This window comes from Pseudopodoces humilis, chromosome 5 (assembly GCF_049639895.1).
Source record: "Pseudopodoces humilis isolate 2021_Gansu_Grassland_sample_001 chromosome 5, ASM4963989v1, whole genome shotgun sequence".
NCBI classification, from domain to species: domain Eukaryota; kingdom Metazoa; phylum Chordata; class Aves; order Passeriformes; family Paridae; genus Pseudopodoces; species Pseudopodoces humilis.
The window spans coordinates 58,959,674-58,987,267 of record NC_142204.1 but is presented as its reverse complement, the minus strand read 5'-3'; the positions used below and the strand labels follow the sequence as shown (position 1 = coordinate 58,987,267).

The following is a 27,594-nucleotide window of genomic DNA, read 5'->3' as shown; positions in this document are numbered from 1 at the left end:
CCAAACCCCGAGAAAGGCTTTAGTGCCTTTAATGCAGTTAACAAACAGCAATGTCTTTTCCTCTACCAAGGCAAATGGTTCTTGTTCCTCCACTATGCCAGCTAACACCATTCTCAACCAGGTAACCCTGCAGAAGGCCAAATACCTCCTACCATCCATGTTTTTAAGACTAGTGATATTTTTCAAGACTAAGTTTTATGCTGGGACCAAGCAAAGTTGTAGCAAAAGAGTAAAATATAGTATAATTGTGAATACAGCTTCAAATAAATTTTGAGAAACCTGTTTATTAATGGTCGTGTTTTTTTCAGGAAAACTGTGTTCCAAAGAACAGAAAATAAAACATTAAAATGAAAGAAATACTGAAGGTCATGGCATACACTAGTGTGTCTTTGTCTCCTCAAATGGCCTTGTGCTATGTTTAGACAATTCAAGAACATTATGTGGAAGGATTTGTGTTTCTATGTAACTTGATCAATTATCAAAATATTTCTGTTTTGTAATCATGATCTAATCACTAAAAATAGCCAAGCAGTGAAAGAGCAGGCTTTATTACCAACCTGACATTGATAATCTGGACAGGAATTCATTTCAGTGAGTGATGTTCCTTTCCTCCCCACAGATACCATACAATCTAGCAACAACATACAGCAAATCTCTGCTGAATGAAAGACACAACTTTGAGGCGGTTATCTGTCTGCACCAAACAATTTAAACTCTTAGGAAAAGAAAAAAAAAAAAGAAAAAAAAAAAAAATCCCAGGAAGATTACATTGTAACATTTTTCAAACACAGCTTTCACAGTACTTCCCTGCAGTGCAACACAGCTCTTATCTCAGCTGCCTTGCGAGCTCCCCATGAGCTTCATGCTCTATAAATTGCATCTTAAACATTAGCTACGTCACAGAAATATTCATATAAGAATTAGGATTAATTTATCTTTAAAAAAACTTGTAGCGGTAATTAATTATGTATGAAAACAGTGGTGACTACGTAGAAGAAAGCCATTTTGTTTATACAATGGATTAATGGGAAATGGGATTGCTTCAGATCGAGTCAGTAGTTTTAACATCGTTCTCCTTTCAGTGAGCAGGGCTGTTCTTCTTTTGAGACTCTATGACAAGAAATCTGCCCTAGGGTGACTTAAAAAAAGGATCTCTCAGAAGACCAGAAGTAAGGTTGAGTTAGAAAACTGACGTTAAAGATTAGAGAGACCAAGTCTATCTTTCATCAAAACCTTACTTTTATTGACACCGGCTAGAGACAGTCCAAGAAAGTGGCAGCCGGTGAGCAAACCCCGCGGCAGTGACCACCTGCGGGACGGTACTGCGCCCGCTCCATCCCGGCCCTGGGCCGGCTCCCCGCGCCTCCGGCCGCGGGGAGAGGGAGTTCCCCGGGCCCTCCCGGGCGGGGCCGCGGGCGGCCGGAGCTCCCCGGCGCCTCCTCCCGCTTCCCTGAGCGTGGATCCTCCTCATTGGCCGAGGGCGCTCCCGCCCCAGCCCGCTCCAAGGGCCCGCACCCTCAGGGCCGCCCCTCCCGCCCTCATGGACGCTACGGCTGCCGCTGACCTCCCTCGTCGTCACCTTGCTGCCCCTCCCTCACGCCATATCATTTCCAATCTCCCCAGCCCTCACCTCTCAACCTCCAGGACTTTCTTCTCCTCCACCCCCTTTCCAGCCACTCCTACCGCTCATCTCCGTATTCGCTCTTCTGCACCTGTTTCCTCTGCCCTCCTTCTCCTTCCTAAATGCCACTTCGATGCCTCCACGTTCCGGTAAAGCGGCTGCTCTCTTCTCTGAATCCTTGCCTCTCCTCACGCTCTGCAGGAGCTCCTGGCCGCTCTCCCTCGTGCTATCCCGCCTTTCCCTCGCCCCTTCCTGTTAACAAAATGCTTTTTCAGCTCTCATGAACCACCTGTGCAGGCGACTGTAGCAGCAGTAAACGATGGGGGCTTGTGTTTAGTCTCGACATGCTTTACAGGTTTTTATTTTAGTTTGTATATCCTGCGCACGGCTTCCAGCTTTTTAACTAATGCTGAAGTGTGTTGAAACACAGGTGGGCGATAGCTGTGCATGTTTACGTTTGTTTCTCTTGTTTGGTCTACTACCGTCCTCTTTGTTACTGTCTTTGATATCAATGTTCTTCATAGCCCTTACTCTTGGGCTTTGAACAATTTTTTTTTCTGTCCTACGTGATTTGTGGTTTGCTAAACTGTTCTATATGAGACGTGATTTCCTCCCTTTGCACACATCAAGGGACTTCATAAATCACCAGTGTTAAGAAGTGTTGGGGTTTTCTGGAAGATAGTTTTATTTTTGCATAGGTGGCTACATTTAAGTCTCGGGGTGCTTTGGGATCCTGTTACATACTGAACTGAAACAAATGCATACAGCAGCAGCTGAGGGACAGCCCGTTTGCCCCCCTGCATGGTTTGCAACTGGCAGCTAGATTTCTTCCTCCTAATCGGGCTCGCTGAGGTTATTTGGCAGATACTTGTAGGCTGTCACGACTTAGGTGTGATCAGGAGAGCAGGAAACACACGGGGCATAAGGAAAGGAGCATGGTTTGAATTTGAGTAGTCTGGTACTTGATGGGTGCAGTGCAATCACTGTTGTCTCTCTTTAGCACAGTGTAGTCAAATACATAGTGTTAGTATATAGTGTTATCACTATATAATTTTTCTCTGTTTTTCCTAAATTCTGAATTTTTTTTTCCTGTGTTTTCCCTCAAAATTTCACGGAGATATCTCATGGAGACATCTGTAGTTAGAAGTCTTATATGAAGTCTTATTTATAAGACTATAGTGATGCAAAGCTGCAAGCAGTTTTGTTCCGTGCCACTTCTCTGTAAGAGGCATCTCAATGTGATGTTGAGCACTAAGGCTGAACCCATGTTTATCTGTGAGCAGATGAGATTGTCTGCCTGTGAAAACATCTGTTGAGCATCTCTGCTGCATAGCAACTAAACAGATCTATCAGTTTCTCCTTCCAAGCCTCAATGCTGAGAGCATTTCAAGGGAAAATAGGGCTTAGCCAGAAAAATCCATGTCTGCTGAATTATACCCTAGAACTTAGGCATGTCAAAGTAAGAGCTTGATGTGCTGGAGCTAAAGCTGCCTGCTCTTTTTGAGATGAGGGAACAAATGCTCAGATATACATATTTTTAGCCTGGTTATTTATCTCTTGTAATATCATACTTCTCCCCCCCCTTTTTTGTTTTTGACTGTCTGATCCAGCTGTTATTATAGTTGGTAAAATGATGGAAACACATTGATCACAATTCATTGAGAACCACTGGCATGTTTGTTTCCTTCCTTCCTGCCTATCACCAAAAAGCAAAAGGTACTCTGAATCTGTTTGTGTTCCCTTCTTATTTCAGACTCCTTTTATTCTCAAATGCTGTACCCAAAGAGTTGTTTAATTCAAATTGTGTGTACTTTGGCGTGCTATTGAAACTCTTTTGTCATGGATCTACTTTTTCCTCTAAACCATTAAAAAGAGCAAATCTGAATTAATGCTGTGGAATTCACCACTCTCTGTGTTTCTAGGGTGTGGGTTTTATTTGTTTGACTCATTATCAAAAATACTGGACTCTTCAGTCTCTTTTTTTTTTTCAGGTCTATGACAATAGATGTCTGGTATATATTTTTTCTTTAAAAACCTTACATTGAGCAATTTTTCTTGAATCGTTTTGATATCTTCAAAGATGTTAGTATTCCCTGGGAGTACTACTATATTGGGAGAGCTCCCTTTTTGGCTGTAACATGTCTAGGTTGGGTCAGCTACCTGTGGGCAGAGTGACAGTAGCATGATGAGAGTTGATAGGATTGTAAGGAAAAATCTACAGATAAACTAATGCTGCAGTTACTAAGGCAGAAAGCTTGTGGTGAGACAGTGCCTATTAGTTAACTGCACCAGCGCAGGGAAAAGGACGGAGACTTTGGGTATACGTAAGCCCTCTTACTTCCTTCACTTCAAGTCTGAAGACTGGCTTGTGAGCTTAAAATCTTTCCTTCCTCACTACCATAAGTCACTGTCTTAAAGCCTTGTCCTTCATAGTTAACCAAGATGCTGCCTCTTTTCAAACGCTGCCTGCTTCTATATCCATAGTGTCCAAACTAGTATTAATACTGCAATCCGCGTGACAGCCCTTCATCGGTTTGTTTTGGAAGGTACTTGGCATCCACCGCTTTAAACGATCATTCGGAACCTCGCACGGTCACAGATGCTCCGGAGCAGCACGTCCCTTCTGTCGCGGCGGGGGCGGCACTGCCATGCCCGGGAGCCCAAGCGCCTGCGGGACCGGCTGCGAAGTTGTGCAGGGCGCCCTGCGAGGGGCGTGGGGCCGCACTGCCTGCGGCTCCGGAGGCTCAGCCCGCGGCTGCTCCCGGCTGCGCTGCCGGGCACAGGCCGGCAGCGCGGCGCCCCGGGGAATACGGCCCCCGCCGTGGCCATGCGCCCCTGCCCCTGCGCGCCCCAGCCCGCCCCGGGCCGCGGCAGCCGGCGCATGCCCGAGGGGCTGCGAGCATGCGCGCAGGGGCGGGCGGGGCGCTCCTCCGCTCCCGTCGGCCCGCGGCTCCCGCCGGGCGTCGGCGGCGGAGGGAGCCCGCCCCGGCCGGCGGTGCCATGCTCAACGGGGCGGGCGCCGGGCAGCGCGTTGCGGCTCGTCTCTCCCGTCTGGCCTCGCCCGCGGCGCTGGGCAGCGGCGGCAGAAGCGAGAGGTAGGGGAGGGCGACGGGAGAGCGGGGGCGCGGCCTGTCCCGTCCCGCGGCTACCCGGTGCGTGGCGGCGGCGGGGAGCGCCCGCGGCCCGCACAGGTGTGTGGGCTCCGAGCTAGCGGCCGGGGCCTCTTTCGGCGTGAAGCCGGACCCGAGTCCCCGGCAGGGGGTTTCAGGCGTGGGGCCGCTCCTCGCCCGTGGGAGCGGGTGTTGGGACGCGCCGGTAGCGGCTTCGCTGCCAAGTTATCTGAGGAAGCGAAAACTGCCCGAGACCCTCAACTAGGTCGGAGTTGTCATGGCTTCGAGCGGACCTCTGGTCTTGAGTGGCATTTGTGCTGTGCTTTGTCCCTTATTTATCGTGAATAATAATAATAGCTTCTTAAGGCAGTTGGCTCTTGGATTCACAGTACCTTACTTTCATGGAGCTATGGACTCCAGATTTTTTGGTGTGTCTGTAGTAGTACCTGTGTGGAGATGGGCAGGGGGCAGGGATCAGGTCTCCATCTGGGTTTGTAGCTGAAAGTGAGTCTGTCTGTGTGGGATTAAAGAAACCGATGAACAGATTGCATATTTCTAGCTGGATTACAAAAATCCACATACTTACTGATGCAGGGTGATTTAGAAAGTTTTTTAGCAATGTGCTCTCAAATTCCCTGTGTTTATCTTGTGCCTCTTTACGGTGTGCTCTTACACGTGATAGCAGGGAAGATATGCAGAAAATGAAAGGGTGCTATGTTGGCTTCATTGCTTTATGTGTAGGATAAGCCCTGTTGGTGTTTCCTCTGTCCTAACGAATGTTATGACTTCAGCTGTGTCCAAGCAGCTGCTTTGCCATATCTGTGCACTGAAGTGTTTTTCCTTGAGCTTTTTCTTGAGCTACTGTGAGTTTATTCTTTAAAACTCACAGTTTAGTAAGGTGTAGTAAGGACAGAACCTTGCTTCCTCATTATTTTTTTTATGCTGTGTAACCAAAAGCCTGCTCCAGCACTTATCTCCTCTGACCACTCAACTGGTGTTTATTTGAATCCTCTGCTAAACACACAATATCATTTTGTTGATCTCTGCAGCCTGACCAAGGGCAGAGTGTGTCCGAAGTCAATTCGTTTAATGAGAGTGTTGCAGGCATAGATGATTTTTCTTGTGTGAACTTTAATTTCCAGTAGAGCCTATTGCTTTTTTATTGCATGGTACAAAGCCTGCTCAGCACCAGGAAGGGGCAAAGCAGGGAATAGATCTTGAGTAATTTCACTAGAACATCCCAGAGACTTGATGTTCTCTTGAAACAGGGTAGATGAGTTCAGTTTTTTCCATCATCAAGATGATGATAGGGAACAATAAGGTGACATATTCTCAGAATACATTAAGTGCATGATTGTTTTCATAGCTTCAGAAATTCAGGGTTAAGTTCAGCAGTTCCCTAGAAGAAAAACAACAGTGTCAACTTGTTAAAACTTGCAGTCTATTGGCAGGACCAGGCTGTGAGCATATTTGCATGATTTGGAAATGGTTTAAGACAGTATTTCCAGGGCAACCTGCTTTTCTCAGCATCCTGCTGCTTAACATGACTCCAAGCAGAGATCATGTCATGTACAGAAATTATTCTGAAGGATGGAGTTAGGATTCGATCCACAACTTGCTTTGGAAGGTATTTTTATAGAGGAAAAAAATAGTCATTTTATGATCATAATATTCTATACCTGTAAAAATGTGAAATGCACCTTTTTTTTCCTTTAGGATGTAGTATGTGCCCACAATGGCCAAATGTGGAGAGCAATCTGATGTCCTCTAAAGTTTATGCAGCCTATTAGATATTTTCTCCTCAGTCAGTGACTTCTCTGCGCTGTCAGGTTTGTTTAGAAAATTTACTTCAGGACTGAGTTTGACTTTTTTTTTTTAATTTAAAATGCAATATATTCACTACAAGTAAGAACTCAAATGAGAAAGAAATTGAACATAGTAATTAAATGGTGAATGTGCTGGTTGTGGCTGGACTGTAGGCAGTGGTGTCCAGGCCAGTCTTAACAGTTTTCTTGAAGCAAGAGTGACCATCCAGTTGTCTAGCATGTGTTTCTTGAAAACATATTTCTGGGGTTTGAATGCCCTTGTTATTGCATTATGTTAAAGCCAGTCAGTTTGAGCAATATTATCTGTGTCTTTTAATCATAATGATTTATTCTCAAATTAGAGGGAGTATATGAAGGAGGAGGTGGACGAGTGTGCTGAAGATGAGGCGACTGAATCGGAAGAAGACCTTGAATTTGATGAAAGAATTGGATGCCTTTCCAAAGGTTCCTGAAAGCTATGTGGAGACTTCAGCAAGCGGAGGCACAGGTAGGCCTGTTTGAGATGCTGATATTGATAGAAACTTTAGCATGAGGAAGACAGGCATCTGTGTTCACCTGAAAGTAGCTAAAACTGGTTTCTTGAATTCTTGGGTGGATTGACTGAGCTCATCCCCTTCAAGTAAAGACATAGTATCTTACCAAACAGATGCATCTATCACTCATCTGAAGGGAGATTTTGTATAAAACTGGGGAGACTCATCCCAATGTAAAGGTTAGAAATAAAAACTAACCAGTTGCAACTGGAACTGCACTATGCCAAGCCTGTGACAAAACTTTCTCATTTGTTGTCTCACCAAACTCTTTTCTTGGTGTCAGGTAGGGTGAGACTGAGTGAACATGACCTGAAATGATAGTGGGATTCAACACTATGCTTTTGCAAAAGTAGAAAAATATTCTTCAGAGACAGGTAAATTGAGCATCAGGATGAAGAGCAGTTTTCTAAAGCTTTTCTCTTGAAGGCGCACTTGATTTTAAGAGTTAGGAAAGCCCCTTGAAGGACTAAACACTTTAATCCAGGACATGTGCTTGTACTGTTCATATAGTCACTTGAGGTTCTCTGAAAAAGCTAGAGCTGTAAAAATGACCTTTCTTTACCTATCTTATCATAAAATTGTGTCTTTAAGTTGAGCTGAGTTAGAGGTAGCCTGATCTGAAAATAGTGACTTCATCTCTTGGACTCTTAGAATTATTTGCAGATAGGATACGGCTAGCACTTAGAAGTGGAGGACAAAAATCTCTCTCATGTGTGTGATTACGCCTGAAATTCAATTGAATAAAAAGTTCAGGAAGCAATTGCAACCTACAGATAAGCCTTTGAAGTTGTTATGCCACTTATAGTGTAGAAGAAAATATCAGAAAGTTCTATATTACTTTGCTGTTTCCTCAAGTGGACTGTTAATAATTAAAGGATTATTGTATATAAAATAATCTCTGAGAAGTGTTTAAATAATTCTTTGTTAGTCTCAGTTTCTGAGGAAACAAGGGTGTTGTTTCTTTGTTATAATTTTCATAAAACCACCACATGCTTAAAGAATCCTTTTTTTGTAGTATAGTACTATCCTTCATGAGACCTTTGCTTAAGTGAATGGTGCCTTAAGGATTTCTCAGCACCAGAAGTTACTTTAACATTCTTTGGTTTTATCCCAGTAACCTTATAACTGACAATATAGGATTGTCTTTTTCTGTGCCATTATGAAATATGAATATAGTATTTGTGTTTCATTCATGATCAAAGTGTCAGACTTACTTTCTGATGCGATAAGGATCTAGAACATACCAAGACTCTATTCTCTGGCTTTCACAGCCTTCAAACCCATTGCAAAATAAGTCCTGGTTACTCAAACAGGCTCAAACTCCAGCTCTGTGGCTGTGAGACCCTTCAGGAGGGAAAATCTACAAGACTTTATTTTTCTGTTCAGATCAACACATACAATTTCTCAGAATTATCCAGAAAGCAGCTGTGGTTCTAATGGTGTTTGTATGGTTCTGGATAGTCATATCTCCAGCTTTCCTATTGCTGCATAGCCAGGGTGAGTCTGGCCTACCGGTTCCAAAAGGAAATGAACAGCCAGAGTGATTAATTGATTTGTGCAGTTGACACGAAGGGTTTCATTGTGTGTGAAATTCATAGTGTGATTGCTACATAGTGTCAGCTGAAAGCTAGAACTGGAAACATTGCTGATCTATGCAATAGTCAATAGCTGCTTTCCTGATCCCCAAGGACTCTCTGCTCCCCCCTCTGGCTTCTGGATCTCTGTGTAGTGAGTTGAAGCCTGTCAACAATGAGCTTATTTTTTCTCAAGCTGCCCTTCACAGATTCCACAGAGATATTCCACAGAATGTAAATTAAAAACCTACAGTGCAAATAAGCTGTTCAAATTGCTACTATGCTCTATAACTGAAGTATTTTCCAGCTTATAAAAGCTATGATTTAATAAAAGGGGCATAGCAGGTGCTTCTGTGCATCTGTTACTGTGTTTCTGACTGTGCAGCAGGGAGATCTTCTCCTTGCATTGTACAACTTCGCAAGTGTGATGAGTAGGCTGCCTTGGAGATAAGTGAAGCGCATGTACCACTAAAGTATACCAGTTAGTTTTCATCCTAAAAATAATTTCAGGTTCTTCACTTATTGGCAGAATGGATAGCTGTGTGTTGCTTGTTGCCAGAGGGAGAATTGTTTGAAATACTGGGGTGGGAGTCATGACAATATGACATATATGGTTATGTGTAGCTATACACAAGCATTATAATGCATATTATTTCTCTTGTCTCCTAGCTTCTTGAGTCTAAGACTTGATATAAAAAAAATCTTTTAAAAAATTGACATCTAGACAAGTGGAGGCTTGAAGGGATTTCAAGATGCACTACCTTCTTCTTTCATGTTGGAAGTTAGGATTGAGTTTTCCTAGACCATCCCTGACAGTGATTTGTGTGCATTTTATATGTGGAGAAGGATATAGCCTGTTCTTAAATTTTCTATACGGGAATTTCACAACCTCCTAATTCCAGTATTTGACTGTACTTAAAAAGTACTTTCTTGATGCAAAGGTAGGACTTCCTCTTTTCCACTCCTGTCTAAAAACAAATACTATCATTGTGAAAACAACTTGTCTAATAGCAGCTTTTGGATTTATAAATCAAAGATACCAGTGTTGTACTGGTAATGCTCAACTTCTGGAATTGTTTGAATTCTGTTCTGCTTATATTTCTAATACTTAATAAATTATTATTAATTAATAATACTTAATAAATTATTAATAAATAATTAAGAATTTATTAATAAATTAATAAATATATTTCTGAATAATATTTCTCACAGTCTCAATGTCTACTTTTTTTCCCTCTGACCAGTTTCTCTGATAGCATTTACAACAATAGCTTTCCTGACTATAATGGAGTTCATGGTGTACCGGGATACATGGATGAAATATGAATATGAAGTAGACAAGGATTTTACTAGGTAACATTTTTTGTTAAAATTCTTTTTAAAATGTTAGTTGCCTGCATTTCAGGAAAGAATAGATTTAAAATGTTCATGTGACTTGAAAGCAATTTATAATTGAAATTACAAATTAAATACTACATAGATTCGATTTTTCACCTGTTGATTGTTTTGGAGCTTTTTCTTCTGTGTAATCTATGAAGAAGATAAATTGAGATTTCTGCTATGAGGAAGTCACAATAGTATAGGTTTCTTATTGAAGGAGCTCCCTTAGGAATTACTTGCTAACAATTCAGAGAACATTGTAAGATGTAACTCCGCATCAGTAGGTAAACCCCCCAACTTGGGCTGGAGGCTTTCTCTAGTTCATACACTTAGTATCTTGCCATTATACTTTGTGCTACTGGAGGTGAACCTGAAGTGCTCAGAACTTTGACTGCGTTATTAGAGGTTGTCACTGATTTTGTCTTCAAATACAGTCCCCCTGAAGATTTGTTTGCTGATGGTTTCATGTGTCTGTCAGGATTGTTTGCCTTTCTTCCAGAGCTGGTCAGGCACCCATGAGTCCCTGTGAAGTTAATGCAGATTCTGTGCCCTGAACACCTTTAAATGTCATGTGTCTGTGTTGTGGTTTGAGAATGGCCCATCGCCAGGCACCCATGAACTGAACTAACTGAAACTAAACTGAAATAACTTTAAAATCTGTTTGGGTAGTTGCTGTGGTAACAAGCTAAAGATACATTTATTAATTGTATGTCTTGTACATGAGAAATAATGAAGTTTTCTGTAATGAAAAAAAAAAAAGGAAAAATGTAAAGGAGATGAATCAAAAACTCAAATGGTAGTAAATCCAATCAGACAGCTGTAATTTCACATTTGGGTCTTTGTTAAAGTAGGTTATATCCCAAGTGAAGCTATCACACGGGAAGGGTAGTCCATCAGTTAAGAGGGATTTGGGTATGTCCTACTGATTCCCCAGTTTGATTGTGGGCTGATCACTCAGCTTGTGGTTCTTGACAGTTTTAACCAATGGAGGCTGGTATAATTTTAACTGCTTTTCTCCTCTCTATTGACCCTGTCTGACCCCAGCTGAGCCAGTGTTGAATACCTTGCTTATGTGATTTGCTTGTGGTCAGCTAAGTCCCAGAGGAAGCTCCCTGGGAACAGAACCCTGTGACTATAGTGAGGGGGTTTATTTCTTAATAGTTCAAATGACATTTGTGAAACTAACATGAAAACCAATAGGAAATGCCCAGAATATTGGGGAATGCCACACAATCAGACTTTTGGTGTGATGGAGGTTATCTCTTAAGTTAAAAAGTGGTTTAATGTGCTCTAAAAATCCATGTTGCTTCACCCAAATTTTAAACAGCTTTATATTTATTGGTATAAATTTTGGTACCTGGCTGTATTTCTGCAAGTAGTCTGAGATTTTTTTCTTGATACTTGTATTCAATGTCACTTAATGGATTTTTGCCTTTTTTTCTCTTTCCAGTAAATTAAGGATCAATATTGATATTACAGTTGCCATGAGGTGTCAGTGTAAGTATTCCATCAATTAAAGTTTTTAAACACTTTAAAGCCTCTTCAGAGAGCACACTTGCTCACAATATAGTTGGATATTGTTCAGAATATTTTACCAGGTTAACTTTTTCTGATCTTAATGGCATATAGTGATCTTGATGGCATATGACTCATTGAAGGAATTAGTAAGAAATGTAAAGAGAATATCTGTGCCATCTCATTTGCACATTGCAGAACCTTGCTTTATCTGTCAGCAGGAATAGGATCTGTTGTTTGGTCTCCTTTTCACTGAAATATTTTAAAAGCTCATTGTGAGACTCACCTCAGCAGCAGGAATTTATAACAATTGGTATTTATTTATGAACTTGGTTTATATTAAGCTGGTCTGCTGTTTAACAGCGCTGAAACCATAGCATAATTTCATCTTCCTCATGAATGTAAGAGGTATGCCTTCCTTATAAAGGCAATTCTTAATATTATTTTGACATCATTTAGGTAATGAACCTTTATTTGTGTTCAGTCTTGATTGTCCTGGACTGAGAAGAGAGAATACTGCTTCTACCAGGAATGCAAGAAAATTTTCAGGATTCACTACTTTTGGCTAGTTTAATCCTTGCATTAATTGTATGGTAGATCAGTGGCTTTTTGGTTGGGTTTTTTTTTGTTTGGTTTTTTTGCGAATAAACTTTTATCCTCTATTTTGAGTAGTCTTGGTCTCTGGTCATTGCTTGTAAAACAGGAGAAAATATTGATGCATAGCAGATACTAGAAAGCTTGTATGTGTGGTTCATACAATTTCTCTGTAGGTGTTAAATCAGTGAGAAAATACTGCACATTTGAAGAGTTTTTGGTCAGTGTCCATCAGATGATGTTGAAGGTTAAATAGGTTGAAGGAACAAGAACATAGACTGAAGTTTATCACTGTACTGTAAAACTTCATTTCAACTTGAATTTTTTTAGCTTGTCCTTGATCATCTGTGTGACTTAATATTTTTCCTTGTTTAAAATAGATGTGGGGGCTGATGTTCTGGATTTAGCAGAAACAATGGTTGCCTCTGCAGATGGCTTAATCTATGAACCAGTAAGTTGATTCTTTCCTTTTTATTTAAAAATTGAATTCCTCTTGGTGCAAAGTACTACTGGGCTGGTTTGTTTGCTTGCGTTTTTTTTTTTTCTCCACCAACCTCTTAGAGAAATATTCTGTAGTTGATCTCTTTTGGCCATAGCTTCTGGGTACATTTGAGCATTAATTGCAATTGAATTTACTGAGTACATTTGTGTTAACTAATATTTATGTTTGAACTTGGTGAACAGATGTTACTAGTGATCCTCTAATGCTGATGAAGTATAGCAGGTCTGGTAGCTTGTCTTTAGTGCTTCATGTGGGATCAGCATAGAAATAAGCAATCTGCACCTGGACCTTTGTCTTTCAAAGATTGCTCCTTTGCAGTTCTGCGTGGGAAGGGACAGAAATTTTTATACTTGAACTAAGGACTGCAAAGTCCTTTCATAAACTACTCTGTGGTGCCAAGTGTGAAGTTGATTATAACTTTATACCCACACCCCCAATTCTCTTCTGGGTTTCATGGAAGGGATACTTTCTGTGTGTTTTATTAGATGTATTATTTTTGTTTCAGGTACCATTTGAACTCACCCCACAACAAAAAGAATTGCAGAGGTAAAGCACTGAGAGGCATGGTTTGTATTATCTGTATTGAAAGTGACTTCGAAGTATGCCAGAGCTACATGACATAACTATGTCCTGAGTCTAACAACTCCTGCTTGTAATTTAAGAATGCAAACCTACAAAAAGATGCTAAGTTACTTTGCTTTCCTCATTATTTAAGATCTCTGTTATGGAAAAAGAAAATTGGCTTTGGACTTACCTGTTCAATGCGGTCATGCTGTTCCAAGTTGCAAGCAAGATGTATGGACTCGCTCAGCTTCTGTTTCCAAATGAATGCTTGGTAGCACAAGTTAAAATCATGGAATCAAATGTGTAAAATAGATATCTAAATGTCAAAGCTGAGCCATTGTAACAAATTGGCACATTCTAGCAAAAAATCCTATAACTTAATTGACACAGTGTTTATCACTTTAATAGCTTGGTGTTGTGTGTGCCCATTATAGTGATAGTCTTGTAATAGTATTGAAACTTATTTGGGGGTCTGGCTAGTTTTGGTATTTAGATAACACACTGCTGTGAACACCTGAGCTTTAAATTCTGTATAAAATACTATTCCCAAAGTTTAATGCTTAATTACTGTCATCAGCTTTGCTAAGTTCTTGATTTGCTACCTGCAAATGAAGCCAGTAATGAACTGTGAAGCTAGATTTTGTTTTACTGTTGCATGTATTCATGCTTGTCTGTAATCTTTAGGATGCTGCAACTAATTCAGAGTAGGCTGCAGGAAGAACACTCTCTTCAAGATGTGATATTCAAAAGTGCATTTAAAAGTGCTTCTACAGCACTGCCACCACGGTAAGAAAAACTGTGATTTTCAACCCTATGAATTAGACTTAACATTTTATTGTGGTTTTGATTCCACACCACCCCCAGAAGACAAGGTTGTAAGACAAGATCTCACTGCTTTTTAATTAATTTTAAAATAGTGTACTTTTGATACTTCCTTTGGAGAGCTGTTGTTTTATGAAAACTTTTGAGGTTTCCAAACTGGAGAAGGTTTCCAGGTTTTGTGTATGTCCTTACACATACGTGTGCAGACACGAGTAAATATATACACACGCCTTTATATTCCATTTGGTCTGGTGCCTCCTTCCTAATGGGAATTAGTAATGCCAGAGCAATGCTAAACAAGAGTCTTTTTTTTAAAACTACCTTTCTGTCCAGCAGCTTTTAAAAGCAGTGCTGCTATTACCTGTGTTGTAATGCTTCATAATTTTACAAGAATCAACGTTTGCATACCAATGTGTTTTGTTAGTAAATTCCTAAGATAGGTAAGTCTAAGATAGCACTGTTAAGATTGTATGAAGAAGCCTTGCTATTTTCACTTAATTCCAGCTACTCAGAAGTGTTAAGAGATTAGTGCATAGAATGTCTGGTCTGCTGAATCTAGATGCTATGTGATTTTATTTTTTTCCCCCCAAGGAAAAAGCACTTTCTAGATGAAAGCTGAAATTTTCTCCACTTAGAAAAAGCACTAAACCTAAAAAGTACTGAATAAAACCAAACACCAAAGCTGACATACACATTTCTTGTGTTGTAATCTCCCTGTCTGAGGATCAGATATATTCTTCCTTCCTAAGGCAAGCTTAAAGATGGCTCAAAAAATATTTTTTTTCTCATTTGCTTTATGTCTTCAGATTAATTAAGTCCTTCTGTGCCTCTGTGTTGCTTGTTAGTGCAGTATTTGAAATGGTATTTATGCTTGAGATGTGTTGAAAAAAATTTGGTTTTCATCTCCCTCTAAAGAGCAGATTTTGGAAACAGATTTTTTTGTGAACATCACAACATGAGTGAGGAGGAGTGGAAGCTTTTGTGAAAAATAAAGTTGAAATATCTTCTTGCTACAGTGTTGTTATTGTGACCAAAATGCATTTGGTTCTGTTCATTGTAGCATTTAAATTTTCCAAGCAATTTTTGGTAGAAAGGAAGTAGGAAAATAAAAATCCCTGGGGCAGATACACTTATGGTCTAATGTTTTCTGTTTGCATGTTCAGATATAAGCCAGTCTTGTAGGCCGGATTTTTGAATAAAAGTATGAATGAAAGCTCATTGGTTTTATCAAACTGACCTTCACTAGCTTCCCTACCTTCCACCATATCTGGTATGATTCCAGAACACATTAAGGACAGGTAGATGATAATACTGTATCTTTATGCTAGGCAAAAGAGATCTAACTGTACTGCTGTTATTTCTGCTAGACAGTGAATATTCTCAAGTACTTTCAATGTTGTTTTATTTAAACAGGGAAGATAATTCATTACGGTCGCCAGATGCATGCAGAATTCATGGTCATCTCTATGTCAATAAAGTTGCAGGGAACTTTCACATAACTGTGGGCAAGTATGTTCTGTCCAATTCTTGAGAATAAAAAAATCCCTTGACTTCTACATTCTATATAGCGCATGTATGTTATGTGTGTGTGCTTTTATGCTTCAATTAATGACTGGGTTTTATTGACCTTCCTGTACTCAGGCTTGCACTGTTAATTTTCTTCATAAATTACCAAAACCGTGCAGTGCATTGTTTCATGTAATGTAGTCATTATGAATTTCAGTGTTTTACAGGATGGAAACTCTTGAAAATTGCTTTGTAAAAGGGCAAATACAGAGTGTGGTTAACTTGCTTACTCATAGGATAAATAAGGTCAAACTTTTATTAGTCACTTGAGCAGTTCTGCAGCTTTTCATATATTAGGACTTGGTTACTCTTCCAAAATCATAGTGACTTGATGTGGTTTTGATATTTCTAAAAATGCAAGACACTAGTTTTGTGTAAGAGGGTTTTTGTGAGTCCAAGATTCCTGACCTTACTGTTCAGTCTGTCTGTACTTGACAGTAATAAAAATGTCATATTTGGGTTTTATATAGATATGCACAATAGATACCAATTTATAAAACAGATATATATGTATATGTTATGTTTATTTAAGCGTATATATGTTGTGTTATACATATGTGGATATTACATACTTTATAAATATTTATTGAAATAGAAGAGGAAAGGTAATTTTTCTACATAGTCCTGTGTGGATTCATAAAACATTTGTTGCTTTTTTCAGGGCAATACCACACCCTCGAGGCCATGCACACTTGGCAGCCCTTGTAAGCCATGACTGTAAGTTCCTTCTGTCATCTCCATACCAACATGATTCACTTCAATCAGACTGCTGTCTCCTAGTTCATGTTAGGTTCATGTTAGGTTGCTGCTTTAGAGATGTTCTAGCTGTGCAATTGCATTGCAAAAAAAAAAAAAAGCGAAGAATATTCTTTGCAATGATCTGACTCGATAACAATTTGTTTTCATACATTTAACACTATTAGGATTATTTTTAGGTTGCTTCTGTAGTAATGGTAACTCTAGGATCTCAGATGTTCTGTGTTGTAACATAGACACATATAATGCACACCCTGTATTTCAGTCCAAATTACCTCTTTCCTTGAAGACCTTTCTAAAAGGTTAAAAATTTCTGACTTTTTTCCTTAGAAACTTAATTTTTTGGACTATGAATCTAGATACTAAATGTGTATTGCTGACTTAACTTAATGTGAGGCAAATGTGACTTACTGTGCAAAATTAACTTGATTAAACCAGTTAGAGTTGGTTAAGCCTCCAAATGTCTGCCCATGAATTTGTTAACACTTTAATTAATTTATACATCTTAAGTATCTGCAAAATAGGCAGTGTAATAACTTTGCAGCTGCCTTATACTTCCTCTGTATGTTTGATTTACTAAATCTTAGTCTTTTTAATGCAATTGCTTACAAGAACATGAGCTGTAGAATAATGTAAGTATTTGGCCAACTAGAAATTCTCCGTTATAAAATTATAACTCTTTTGAGCTCCACTATTGATTCAAATATAGTTAAAATTTGGTTTAGAAGCTCTTTTCTAGAAAATATAACTTTTTTGTTAAATGTTTTGGATTTGAGTTTTCTTTGAAGTGTGCGTAGTAGATCCAACGATGGTGGTGTTTAATAAATGCACTAATTAGAATATTCCAGAGTCAAAAATGGATGCATCTTTTTGGCTAAGTTCAGACTCCCATAGTTTAAAAATGCTTAATTTCTCTGTATTGTCTTTCAGCCTACAACTTCTCCCATAGAATAGATCATTTGTCATTTGGAGAACTTATTCCAGGAATTATTAATCCGTTGGATGGAACAGAAAAAATTGCATCAGATCGTAAGTGTTGTGTGCTTAAAAAAAAACTTGTTTTGTTGAGTTTCCCAATAGTTACATTTAAAGTATTATTGTTTTTCATAAATCAAGCAGCATGTCAGGCTAAATTTGGTAATGAGCAATCTCCTCTTCAGTTATCTACATGACATCTTAAATGGGCATTTCTTTCTAATATCTGCATTGCTGTTCTGTCCTTCCTTAGAGGCGATTTGTGTTTTTTTCCAGGTTTGTTTTGTTGAAGTTACACTATGTCTGACCATATTGCAGCAGTATGTTATAGTGGAGAATCATAGATCTGATTCATACTGGGGAAAAATAAGCCTGATTTGGTTTAAAAAATAGCACCAGGAGTCTTAGATTCTATTCCTGTATTTGGTTTGTCCCATCCACAGTGTGTTTTGTGGTGAAACAGGATGGGTTTGTGTAGCACTTCGTTTCCTCATGTATAAATAAATGAGAGTAGTAATCTGCCTCATCTCACCTCTGGCATTCCCTGTGAGAGTGAACCCCAGAACCTTCTACAACCACTGTTGTCTCAAAGCCAGTCAGTTCCTTGGCTCTTACAGCCAGAATGGTTTAGTGTAGTTGAAATAAATTGCTTCAGTCTATTGGTGTTTGTTCCCTTAGGGAATTGCATAAAGAGCAGTCAAATGCATGAGCATGCTGATGGCACTAGAAGAATACTCTGGAAATGTAATTGAGAGAGAATCTGTAACCAGTTTAGAAGGGCTTCCAGCACTGTGCATACAATTCTGTGGTCAAAATCTATTCAAACCTGAGATTTGTGTATATCATGAAACATGTGACAGTGTGAAACTTGTTCTAGAGCCCTGGAAAACACTACCTGTGTGCTTCATTTGAAGCTTTGAGTGGCCTGACCTTAATGAGTCTTTTCATTACATGGGAAAGTTTTAAATTTCTGAGTGTAAATGGGACATATGTCTTTTCCATGGAAACTAGCTTTGTGCAGATGGTGCTGAAGTAGATTTGGCAGTGCTGGCATTCCTTGAAGCAAGTCCCTAGTGCAAACGGCTTAGCTGATTTATTATTTCGTTGATTTATTTGTCAATATCACAGATGGCCTTTAACTCCGTTACTGATTCAACAGTAAGATTTTTTTTTTTACTTCTAGACAATCAGATGTTCCAGTATTTTATCACAGTTGTGCCAACCAAACTCCATACATACAAAATTTCAGCAGAAACTCACCAATTTTCAGTGACAGAAAGGGTAAGTAGAAGAAAGAAGGAAAAAAAAATGAAGATAAAAAAATCTAAGTGATTGAACACAAAAATTCAAATGTCAAAATAGTAGCATGGTTTTGAAAAGTTGTCTAGCATGAAGAGACTCTTTGTAGAACATTCTGTGATCTGTAAATCACACAGCAGTGATGGGTAAAATATATATATATATATATATATATATATATATATATGCTTGGTGACACAACTAAGCTTCTTCTATTAATGTTTTGCATCTGTAGATCAGGAGTCTGATATTAGAATTAATGATAGACAGTAATTACCACTTCATTGGATGGTAATAGTAATGGTGATGAAATCCTCCAAATTTTAGGTCTGTAACCCAATGTTTAGCTTTACAAATATTTAATTCACCTTTAGCTTTTTATCCATGTGGGAAGCAAACCAAGAAGCAGCTCACTGGAATATCCTTAACTTGGTTGAGGTGGAGTCTAAGAAACAGAAATGGGTAGTTTATATGAAAAACTGATCTCAGTTGTCTTGTTTAACCTTTGTTGAACCACCAAATTTAATTTCTCTCAAGACTAGAGAGCTTCTACTTCTGGGTTTTGAGAGGCTTTTAATTCCGAGTCCATAACAAAGGTAGTTAATGCAGCATAGTATGTATCACAAAGTACTAATTTAAAGACTGCTGTGAATAGGAAAAAAGCCTTGGGTGTACTGACTACGTCTTATTTTCAGATACTGAACTCTGTTTCATCTTTTATTCAAAAGCCAAAGAAACAAACCTTTGTGAAAAGTTTAATTAAAAATGACAGATCAGGTGAGAGGTGAGAAGAAAGCCTTGGGTTGAAAGAAAATGTAGGTGTTAGTAGGATGGCAGTTCACTGTATTAGAGCTTGTGGTGTTCTCCAAGGGAGAATTTTTTATTTCCTCATAATTCCATGTTGTGCTTCTGAAAAATACTGGGCTAGGGAAAGTAGGATAGAGGTGATGTCTTGGTGTTCAAGACACCAAGTGGCCTTGGATATGCCAGGCCACTGAAGGGAAGGGTTTGCTCCAAAACTTGCGAAAGCTGGACTGAAGAGAGAAGGAAGAGGAATTTCATAATGCAGTATACTCCCACCTCCTGCTGGTTTAGCAATCTGCTTTGTGTTTTCCCTGCACAATCTGCAGCAACTAAGGCATTCCTTAAACTCAGTCAACAGCTTATCTTATTGTTCCTTTTTTTTTTTTATCTTGTATTCAGTTTTTCTCTGTTCCTGTGTAATAGTGGTTCTTTGCATCAACTGTCCAGTCTAAGTTAGCTCTTCAGTTTTTTGTGGGGATGTATTTTTATGAAAGTTGCTACAAGCACAGGTTGCTTGAGAGAAGAATAATGAATAATTGAGATAAAGTGTCCATTATGTACTTGTTTACTCTCACTGCCTCATCAGGCAGCCTTGTTGCCTCCAAAGCTTCTTTGTGTTTAATCTTAGGGAGCCAAACTCTCCTATTAGATGAGCTGGGAGAGGTTACGAAGAGCAGCTATTCACTGAACACCTTAGTACGTTTATTTTGAAAGAGTAGGCACATATGCAGACATGGAAAAAGGGGGTCTGGCAGCCATGACTTAAATTTGAATGCAGTGAGGTTTAATTGCTGGTGTTGGGCACATGGGGAAGCAGAGTTTGAGAGGTGTGGGCTGAATCTTCTCCACTACTCTTGATGGTTGAGATACTGTAGTTATTTATGTAAAGAAGATTTAATTCTAGCAAGGCTTCACTGAGCTATCTGATGCAAGATTACTAATTTTTAGCAGATTTTAACAATCAAAAGTTAAATCGTCTGCAGCACTAGAAGCTGGAAGCAGATCAAAATGGTTGGCAAGAAAATTATTTTGTTTCTTTTACGGGTGGAGTTTTGTGTTTTTGATTTAACTTCATATTCTTTTTACACTATTTGACCTCGAAAGACTAGTAAGGCTTAGGGAAATAACAGAGGAGAAGCAAACAAAAGTACGGTTTTGTCCTTTGCCAGTGGCAAGGTTCTGTTTAACTACCTTCAGTCTTCTCTTCCTTTTTAGTATGACTAGAATGATTAGTATCATTCATCTCCAAATACTGACAGTTGTCATGCTTTGAAATATGGAAAGCATTTTCTACTGGTTTGTTTTATGTTTTGTTTCACCCATTGCAAAGTTTTTGGGACCTGTTGTCACTACTGATGCATTATTTTGGCATCCTTTTAATTTTGATGTGCTACCATAAAAAGCAGTATAGTTTTTGATAATGTTAGCTAATTGAAGAAGTTGCTTAACATGCGTTTTCCAAAGTGGTATTCTGCATGTTTTTTGAGTACAAACTGTTAAAACAGAGAAATGGAGCTGTGATATATTGCTTTTCTCGGTTCTTACTAGCTTAGGGATGGCTGAGTTTGTCTTGAGTTCGTTATGATCTTTTCTGCTGTCCTTAGATATTTTCAGCCAGACTTACCTGGCAGTACATTTATCAACACCTTTCAGTAACAACAAATTGATAGCAAACTTTTGTTTTGAGGTATGATCTCTCTTGAAACCGTTTTTAAAAAGCAGGTATTTATAGCAGCTACAGTCTCCTCTTTGGTGTCTTTGGGTTTAAGAATTTTGCAAATGAAAAGAAACTAGAAATTTCTCAGATTAGGACTGAGGTGCCTGGTAGTCATAGTAAGCTTGGGGTGTTTATTTATTTAGGTGTATTTCTTGCTGTGTAACTGTTGTCTGATACGATGCAACTGACAAAAAGTTTGAAAAGAGGCTTTTGCCAAGAAAGGTTGGACCAGGTGTTCCTTGGGGTGCCTTCCAATCTGGTATTCTATGATTTATATAAATCTTCTGGGGATTCTGCCATTGCTAAGGCTGTTCAAGAGCATAAATCTCATTAAGGTCTCACGCCAAGTTAAGTAATTCATAGTGGCTGATAAAGTAGGAAGAGCTGTGGCAAGTATTACACCAGCGCACTCCCTGAGTTCACAGGCTAGGCCAAGACTGTAGCATTATCTTCACAGGTACCAACACAAATCCAGTTATAAAAATCCTGTTTGAAGGACCATGTGAGAGTCTTGAGAGAACAGTACCAAAGCACAATAGTGAATATTGATAAGCAGCACAGTAGACCAGTGACCCGGAAAGTAATTTTTTACTTCATGATATTTCACTTTTAGAAGGTATTGGTCAAAGTGACCCTGATACTCCCCAGTCTTCTGTTCATTGTGAACTCTGATTAAATAACTCTTTGTCATCCCATCTTGTAAGACTGATTTTCTTGTGAGTAATAAAAAGTGTGACTAACAGGTGTTTCTGTCTTTTCTTTCAGGAAAGAGTAATTAACCATGCAGCTGGCAGCCATGGGGTGTCAGGAATATTCATGAAATATGACATCAGTTCACTTATGGTGACAGTGACAGAAGAACACATGCCTTTTTGGCAGTTCTTAGTGAGGCTCTGTGGCATTATTGGTGGAATTTTTTCAACTACAGGTGATTATCAGTGTCTTCCTTCTTAAGTTCTATCTTTTTTTTTTTATCATGGTGATTGCTATGGATAAGTTACAGGGAGTCCTCTTAACAGGTTTAAGACAAAGTGCGCATTTGTGTGCATTGAAATGTGCCATAAAAGCTACTCAGTTTTGGTGTCCCAATATGGCATTTCTGGTGTTCTGAGGGCCTGTTGTTTCCTTTTTGGTAACTATAGCAAAGTTTATTTACTTCTGGAAAAGCAAGACCACATCTGTCCATAGATATATAGATATCTATGTATTTGAATGTACACACACAAATACTGATATTCTGTGTATTTCCTATAGTTGGGATCCAGTAATTAATCAATAACAAAAGTTGAGATAAAATTTCCATCTGAAGTAATTGGGAAGATTTTCCTTGTCAATGAACTGCTGGATTTGCTTCATCAAAGAAAATAAACTAAGTTGAAAAGGCACAATTCGTTACTGGTCAAGATATAATAGGGTATCTGGATTACTAGTTATTTCTTTCCTTGGCTGTCATTGGAAGAGAGCCCAGTAAAGAGGCTTCAAACTAAGAGCTGCTTTTCGAAGTAGATATTTCCATCCCACACAGTGTATTTTCACCCATGAAAGCTTGCAGAGGGAATTACATTTGCTTGGTAGCTTTGCTTTCTTGATGCATTTCAGAATGTTGGGATTCTCCCCTGCCCTGCCCCTGATATTTCATTTCTTCCATGTTAATTTCCCAGTGTTTTATGTATAGGTTTACTGCACTGTGTCCTAAGTATGGTGCGTTGCTTTGTTGCAATGCTTCCATAAATAATACATTTTTACTCCTGGTGACAGTTTAAATCTTGTTTGACATTGCAGGAATTTTACATGGCTTTGGAAGATTTGTAGCAGAAATTATTTTTTGCCGTTTCAGACTGGGCTCTTACAAATCCACATCGGTAAGGAAAACTTCCTCTAAGTATTTCCCTAAGTGATACAGCAGGGGATGGATGACAAGGACAACCTTGGGACTTGGTCCCAGGAGAATTTGAGATATTTGCAATAAACCCTCCCCTTGATATGCATATTAGCATAGATTCAACAGCTTTTAAAAATAGTTGGAAAATCTAAAATGTAAATAAGCAGAGTTCTCTGACAAACTGAATTAATGCAGTTGAGTCTCTTAGATGTCCTATGTTCCCTTCATTGTCCTTGCTATATTCTTATTTTCATATTGCTTCATAAAACATATATAACATATTCATATGTTTCCCAGGCCTGGTCAGTCTCCCTGTCCTGGTTTTGGTTTCACATATCCTTTTGCTTGGCCTGCACACTGAAGAAGCAGCACTGTGTGCTGCAGGGGTTCAGTGGTGCTCATTATTGTTCTGCAGGCTACTGCCAAGCTGTGTGAAAGAGCTGAGCCTTCACCTTTCCCTTCATTAGGCAATATGAGGATTGCTTCTCTAGCAACTACTTGATTGTATATTACTTTTACTTTTCCCATTTAAGCCTGTAGATAGCCTTTGAGACCTCTGCCTTTGTCTCAAATTTAGTTGAAGTTTGCCATCTGGCCAAATATGTGAGTGGGGAGAGAGGAAAGAAAACAACCAAATTTGTGTAATATATCTATGAGAGGCCAGGTAAAGGCATCCAGAAAAAGTGCAAGAATAAAGAAGTGTGTTTTTTTTGAGGAGGGAGGGTGGATGTTCTGTTTCTGGTTGAGCCATTAATAACACCTTGTTTTTGTTTCACCAGGTCCCACTTCCTGATGGCCACACAAACAACCACTTACCTCTAATTACAGACAATAATACACATTAGCCTCCTGAGAAATTTTTTTTTCTTCCTGCCTGATACAGACTTTTTTATAATAAAGAAACCATTGTGCAATATGCTGAGACAGTGCTGATGGGCAACAAAAAAATGAAGCCTTTACAAAAAAAAGAAAACCTCCAACAAAACAATTTGTGTAATTTTTTGTCTTTGAGTGCACGTGGAGACATAGGAAATTGTGAGACCAGTGAGGTGGATGATCTTCTGGAGAGTGAAGGAGTGTTGCTGCCAATACAGTATTCATGGACAAGCTGAACATCTTTGTGGTGGCTGCCCGTGACCACTGAAGCATCTTAGTGATGCCCAGGAAGGCTGCAGGCCCCAAGGAGGAAAGAGTAGAAGTGGGTGTGGAAAGGCTGGCAGCAGCCACAGAGGCACAGTAACTGAGCTGGAGTTTCTCTTAAGTGTGCAAATGGTGTATTGGCTTTTCTTCTTCTTTTATAATGCTGGGGTTGAGGGGCTAAGACACCTTTCATACAGCTGGGGAGCAATCCTATGAAATCCTGAAGAGGGGAACACGAGAGTAAGGTGGAGCCCAAGCCATGACGTTGGTCACAAGCACTGCCATTCTGCAGCCTCACCATTCCTTAGTGGAAGAAACGTGGAACAGTGGAGTTCTTCTGTTTCCACACAACCACTGTGCCAACAGTGAGAGTGTCACTTCTGGCATTGGTGTGGAAGTGCCCAAGGACTCCAAGGATGCGCTCCAGCCTGCACAGCTTTTGGACTTTGAATCAGAAACCCTTTAAGTAAGGCATTTGACTGTAGTTTTGATAAAAAGCAGGACTCCCTGGTAAAAAGATCAGGAAATCTTCCTATGGCTTTTTCTTGGTAAAGAAATTGCTTTGATGGAATCTTTGTTGTAGCTGTGGTGCTCATGTGGGAGCCATGGGGACATCCACGTCCTGGAAATGGAGAGGGGAAGGGAGAAGGGGGCAAGAAGCTGCCAGTTCAGGGCAGTTGGGAGGTCTGCTAGGCCAGGCAGGGAGTGTAGAGCTGGTAGTAGGTGGCTTCAGGGAATCTGAATCATATTGCTGCAAAAGGTGATGAGACAGGATCTGCAGAACTAATCCTTGCTATTCATGAAGTTTTTTGTAAATTAAATGAAGAGCAATATTGTATTATAAATATGCTACTGAGAAAGAATGTTATTAATGCAAATGGTGAATTGAGAGACCGAACATCATGTTACTACTGAACTACTGGTGTACACCTGTGGTTGAACAGTTACTCCACCACTGTAAAAAATTATTAATATGATTCCTTCTCAGCAAAACTGATTTAATATGTTAGAAGATGATGCTGATCCTGGCTTTACTCACCATGGAATTAATATTTTAATTAAGAGGACTAATTAGAGAAAAATAAAAATCTCTGTGGCATTGTCAGATTTTACTGACTTCCATTAATGTACTTTATAGGGCACTTGGACTTTGTTGATGAGCATAGTGTTAATAACACAGCTGATTTGCTATGCAAAGTGAAGGGCTTCCTAAAAAGAAATGAAGTAGTAAATAAAATGTGGGAAATAAGGAAAGACTTGTTGAATTTGGCTATTGAGAAAAAAGTTCAAGGAAGCCAGGTCCTTGGGGATGACAGCCAGGTTTGGGGTTTTCTCTTTTGTGCTTTGTTTTTTTAACCTTGATTAAAACTCCAGCAACTTGAGAAACTCTTTGGTTCTCATTTCTCTTCGCTATTTCCTTCTGAGGTTTCTTTCCTACTTCTGCTCAGACTGGTTCTGCTTTGGGCTTTTCCTAACACTTGTTTCTTATCTGTGTGGAACAGACTGTACTGGTGGGAGAGACTGATTTCAGTTGACTTTCTGTAGCAGAACTTTAAATGTTACTTTCTATTCTCACATAAAAGAGCCAAGTGGCTGGATGTGTCTTAAATCTTTGTGTGACATATTCATGTTGTTTTATCTAAAAAAAGCTTGTGTGAGGGCTGGTTGCTAATGGAAGAAAATTTATGCAGATGTGAGGTGCTGCATTGCAGAGTGAATGCAGGATCAGTTGACCCTCCTGCTGTTTGCTTTCTCCCCACAGTGGGTTTGGTAGTTGGAACAGTACTACTGACCTTGGTACCTTGTGTTGTCAGCACCTTAACCAGCATGTGCAGGAGAGTCCTAGAGAAAATAATAATTTATTGCAGGGACTTTTTGATCACATTTATTTGCATTATGCAAAAGTGAGTGTAGGATTCTGAAAATGGGAGGAATGGATGTCCCAAGGGAAACAGAAGCCCAGATGTTAATGTGATGTGTATTTTCTGAAAGGGGGATATCATAACATTTTTTGGGTTAGGAAAAATGGTCAAAATTGTGTATTTTTATCCTTTGCTCTCTTCCACGATGGTGAAGAGAGCGAGCCCATGGGAAGACAGTTTTTAACGTTCATAAGGTGTGTTCATAGCATACCATTTGCAGACCAGGGTCTGTCTGGACAAAAACTCTTGCCCACTTCCAGCCAGTGTGGTTTGGGTTGTGTAATGCTGCTGCCCTGCTCCCCTAGGGAGAGGTGCCTGGTCACCATGCCTGCCTCTGAGACCTGGAGTGGTATGCCTGGCTGGCAGTGTCCCCTGTGGCCCTTGAGCTTCACCCCAGTGTTGTAGGAAGCCGGTGCCAGCCCCTAGAGGTGGGGAGAGCATGAGAACGGATATTGGTCTGGTGATGGTTTTATGGCTAAAGAGGAAACACAGATCTGGGTTTTTAACAGAACTGACCATCTTTGGCCATGTCACCTGCAAGCCAGAATCGCACAGCATTGACAAGAAGTTGCTAGCAAATCTCTTGAGTTACAACGACACTTCACTACTGTGTTCCTGGCTGTATTTCACAAAAGATTTCTGATTAGAAAAAGGAAAAGGCAAGACTATAGCCAGCCCTGGCACTGCAGGAGTAAGGGGTTGCTGCTTTATGGTAGAGCAGAAGGTGGGATGAGACATTTCAATGGGCAGGAAGGCTCAGTTGGGGCAGGTACTTGCTCTGTGGACAAGGCAGCAAAAGCAAACTGGGGGGCAGAGACAGGCTGTGATCAAAACCTTCAGCTGTGAAAGAGAACATTGAGGGAAAATTGGTCGTGAGCTGAGAGAAAGGGTAAATTAATGTAACTTATAATAATAATAGTGCTTCTAGGTGAGTGTGCTGTGCTCTTGAGTTGTGTATGAGAGGCTGTGGTGGGTGTGGGTGCGCAGTGGGATGGGGAGGCTGTGGGAGTCAAGCTGGCATGGATGCCTTTGTTCTCTATGGCTGCTGTTTTTCTTACCATCTCTGTTTTGTGCATTAGAGCCTGCTACAGGACACACCACAAGAAGACAGAGAAATGGGTATAGGAATGGAAATTTTCCTACTCCAGGCTCTTTTTATTCTTTTCCCTGAGTTTTCTAGCAGATGTTCTGGAGCTCTTGCTAGTAGAGATGGGGAAGAAAGGAATGTCTGTAGGTGGAAAGGGATTAGGTTAAGAGATGTAGCAGGCATTTTTAAAAAAGCAAACCCAAGCTGTTTTCCCCTGAAATTCTCATACCAGAAATAGGTAACTAATTTGAAAGAAAATTCACCTGTTTCCCTCTCAAAAGCTCTGTGGTGGGGACCTGTACTGCAGGTATGGGGCTCAGCCTTTCTCTGCAGTGGCTGGCTCTGCCTGGTGTGCCTGTTTGGGGTGGTCCATGGCTGGACAAGGACATGTGCTGATGGAGTCAG

General features: G+C 39.8%; 1 protein-coding gene across 4 annotated transcripts; it reads left to right on the top strand.

The window, feature by feature from the left end:
* The first annotated feature begins 1,618 nt into the window (after window positions 1-1,618).
* On the top strand, window positions 1,619-25,789 carry ERGIC2 (ERGIC and golgi 2). 4 transcript variants are annotated; one of them, XM_014249088.2, is made up of 14 exons: window positions 1,619-1,770; window positions 6,899-7,044; window positions 9,909-10,017; window positions 11,495-11,541; window positions 12,534-12,604; window positions 13,161-13,201; window positions 13,904-14,005; window positions 15,455-15,550; window positions 16,269-16,324; window positions 17,294-17,392; window positions 18,522-18,619; window positions 21,924-22,086; window positions 22,941-23,020; window positions 23,820-25,789. In XM_014249088.2, the coding sequence occupies exons 2-14, from the start codon at window positions 6,939-6,941 to the stop codon at window positions 23,883-23,885; spliced, it is 1,134 nt and encodes a 377-aa protein (XP_014104563.1). In that variant the 5' UTR covers window positions 1,619-1,770; window positions 6,899-6,938; the 3' UTR covers window positions 23,886-25,789. The 4 variants fall into 4 exon arrangements, with proteins under 4 accessions (XP_014104563.1, XP_087911934.1, XP_005519246.1 ...); XM_088055808.1 differs by lacking the exon at window positions 1,619-1,770 and adding an exon at window positions 1,839-2,051; XM_005519189.3 differs by lacking the exon at window positions 1,619-1,770 and adding an exon at window positions 4,573-4,716.
* The last annotated feature ends 1,805 nt before the right edge of the window (window positions 25,790-27,594 follow it).

Bases quoted from the DNA above. Each gene is read 5' to 3' on its own strand.
- ERGIC2 (XM_014249088.2), top strand. From the start codon at position 6,939: ATGAGGCGACTGAATCGGAAGAAGACCTTGAATTTGATGAAAGAATTG. The intron at 14,006-15,454 runs GTAAGAAAAACT...TTATTTAAACAG, and splicing joins TCTACAGCACTGCCACCACG to GGAAGATAATTCATTACGGT. The intron at 18,620-21,923 runs GTAAGTAGAAGA...CTTTTCTTTCAG, and splicing joins AATTTTCAGTGACAGAAAGG to GAAAGAGTAATTAACCATGC.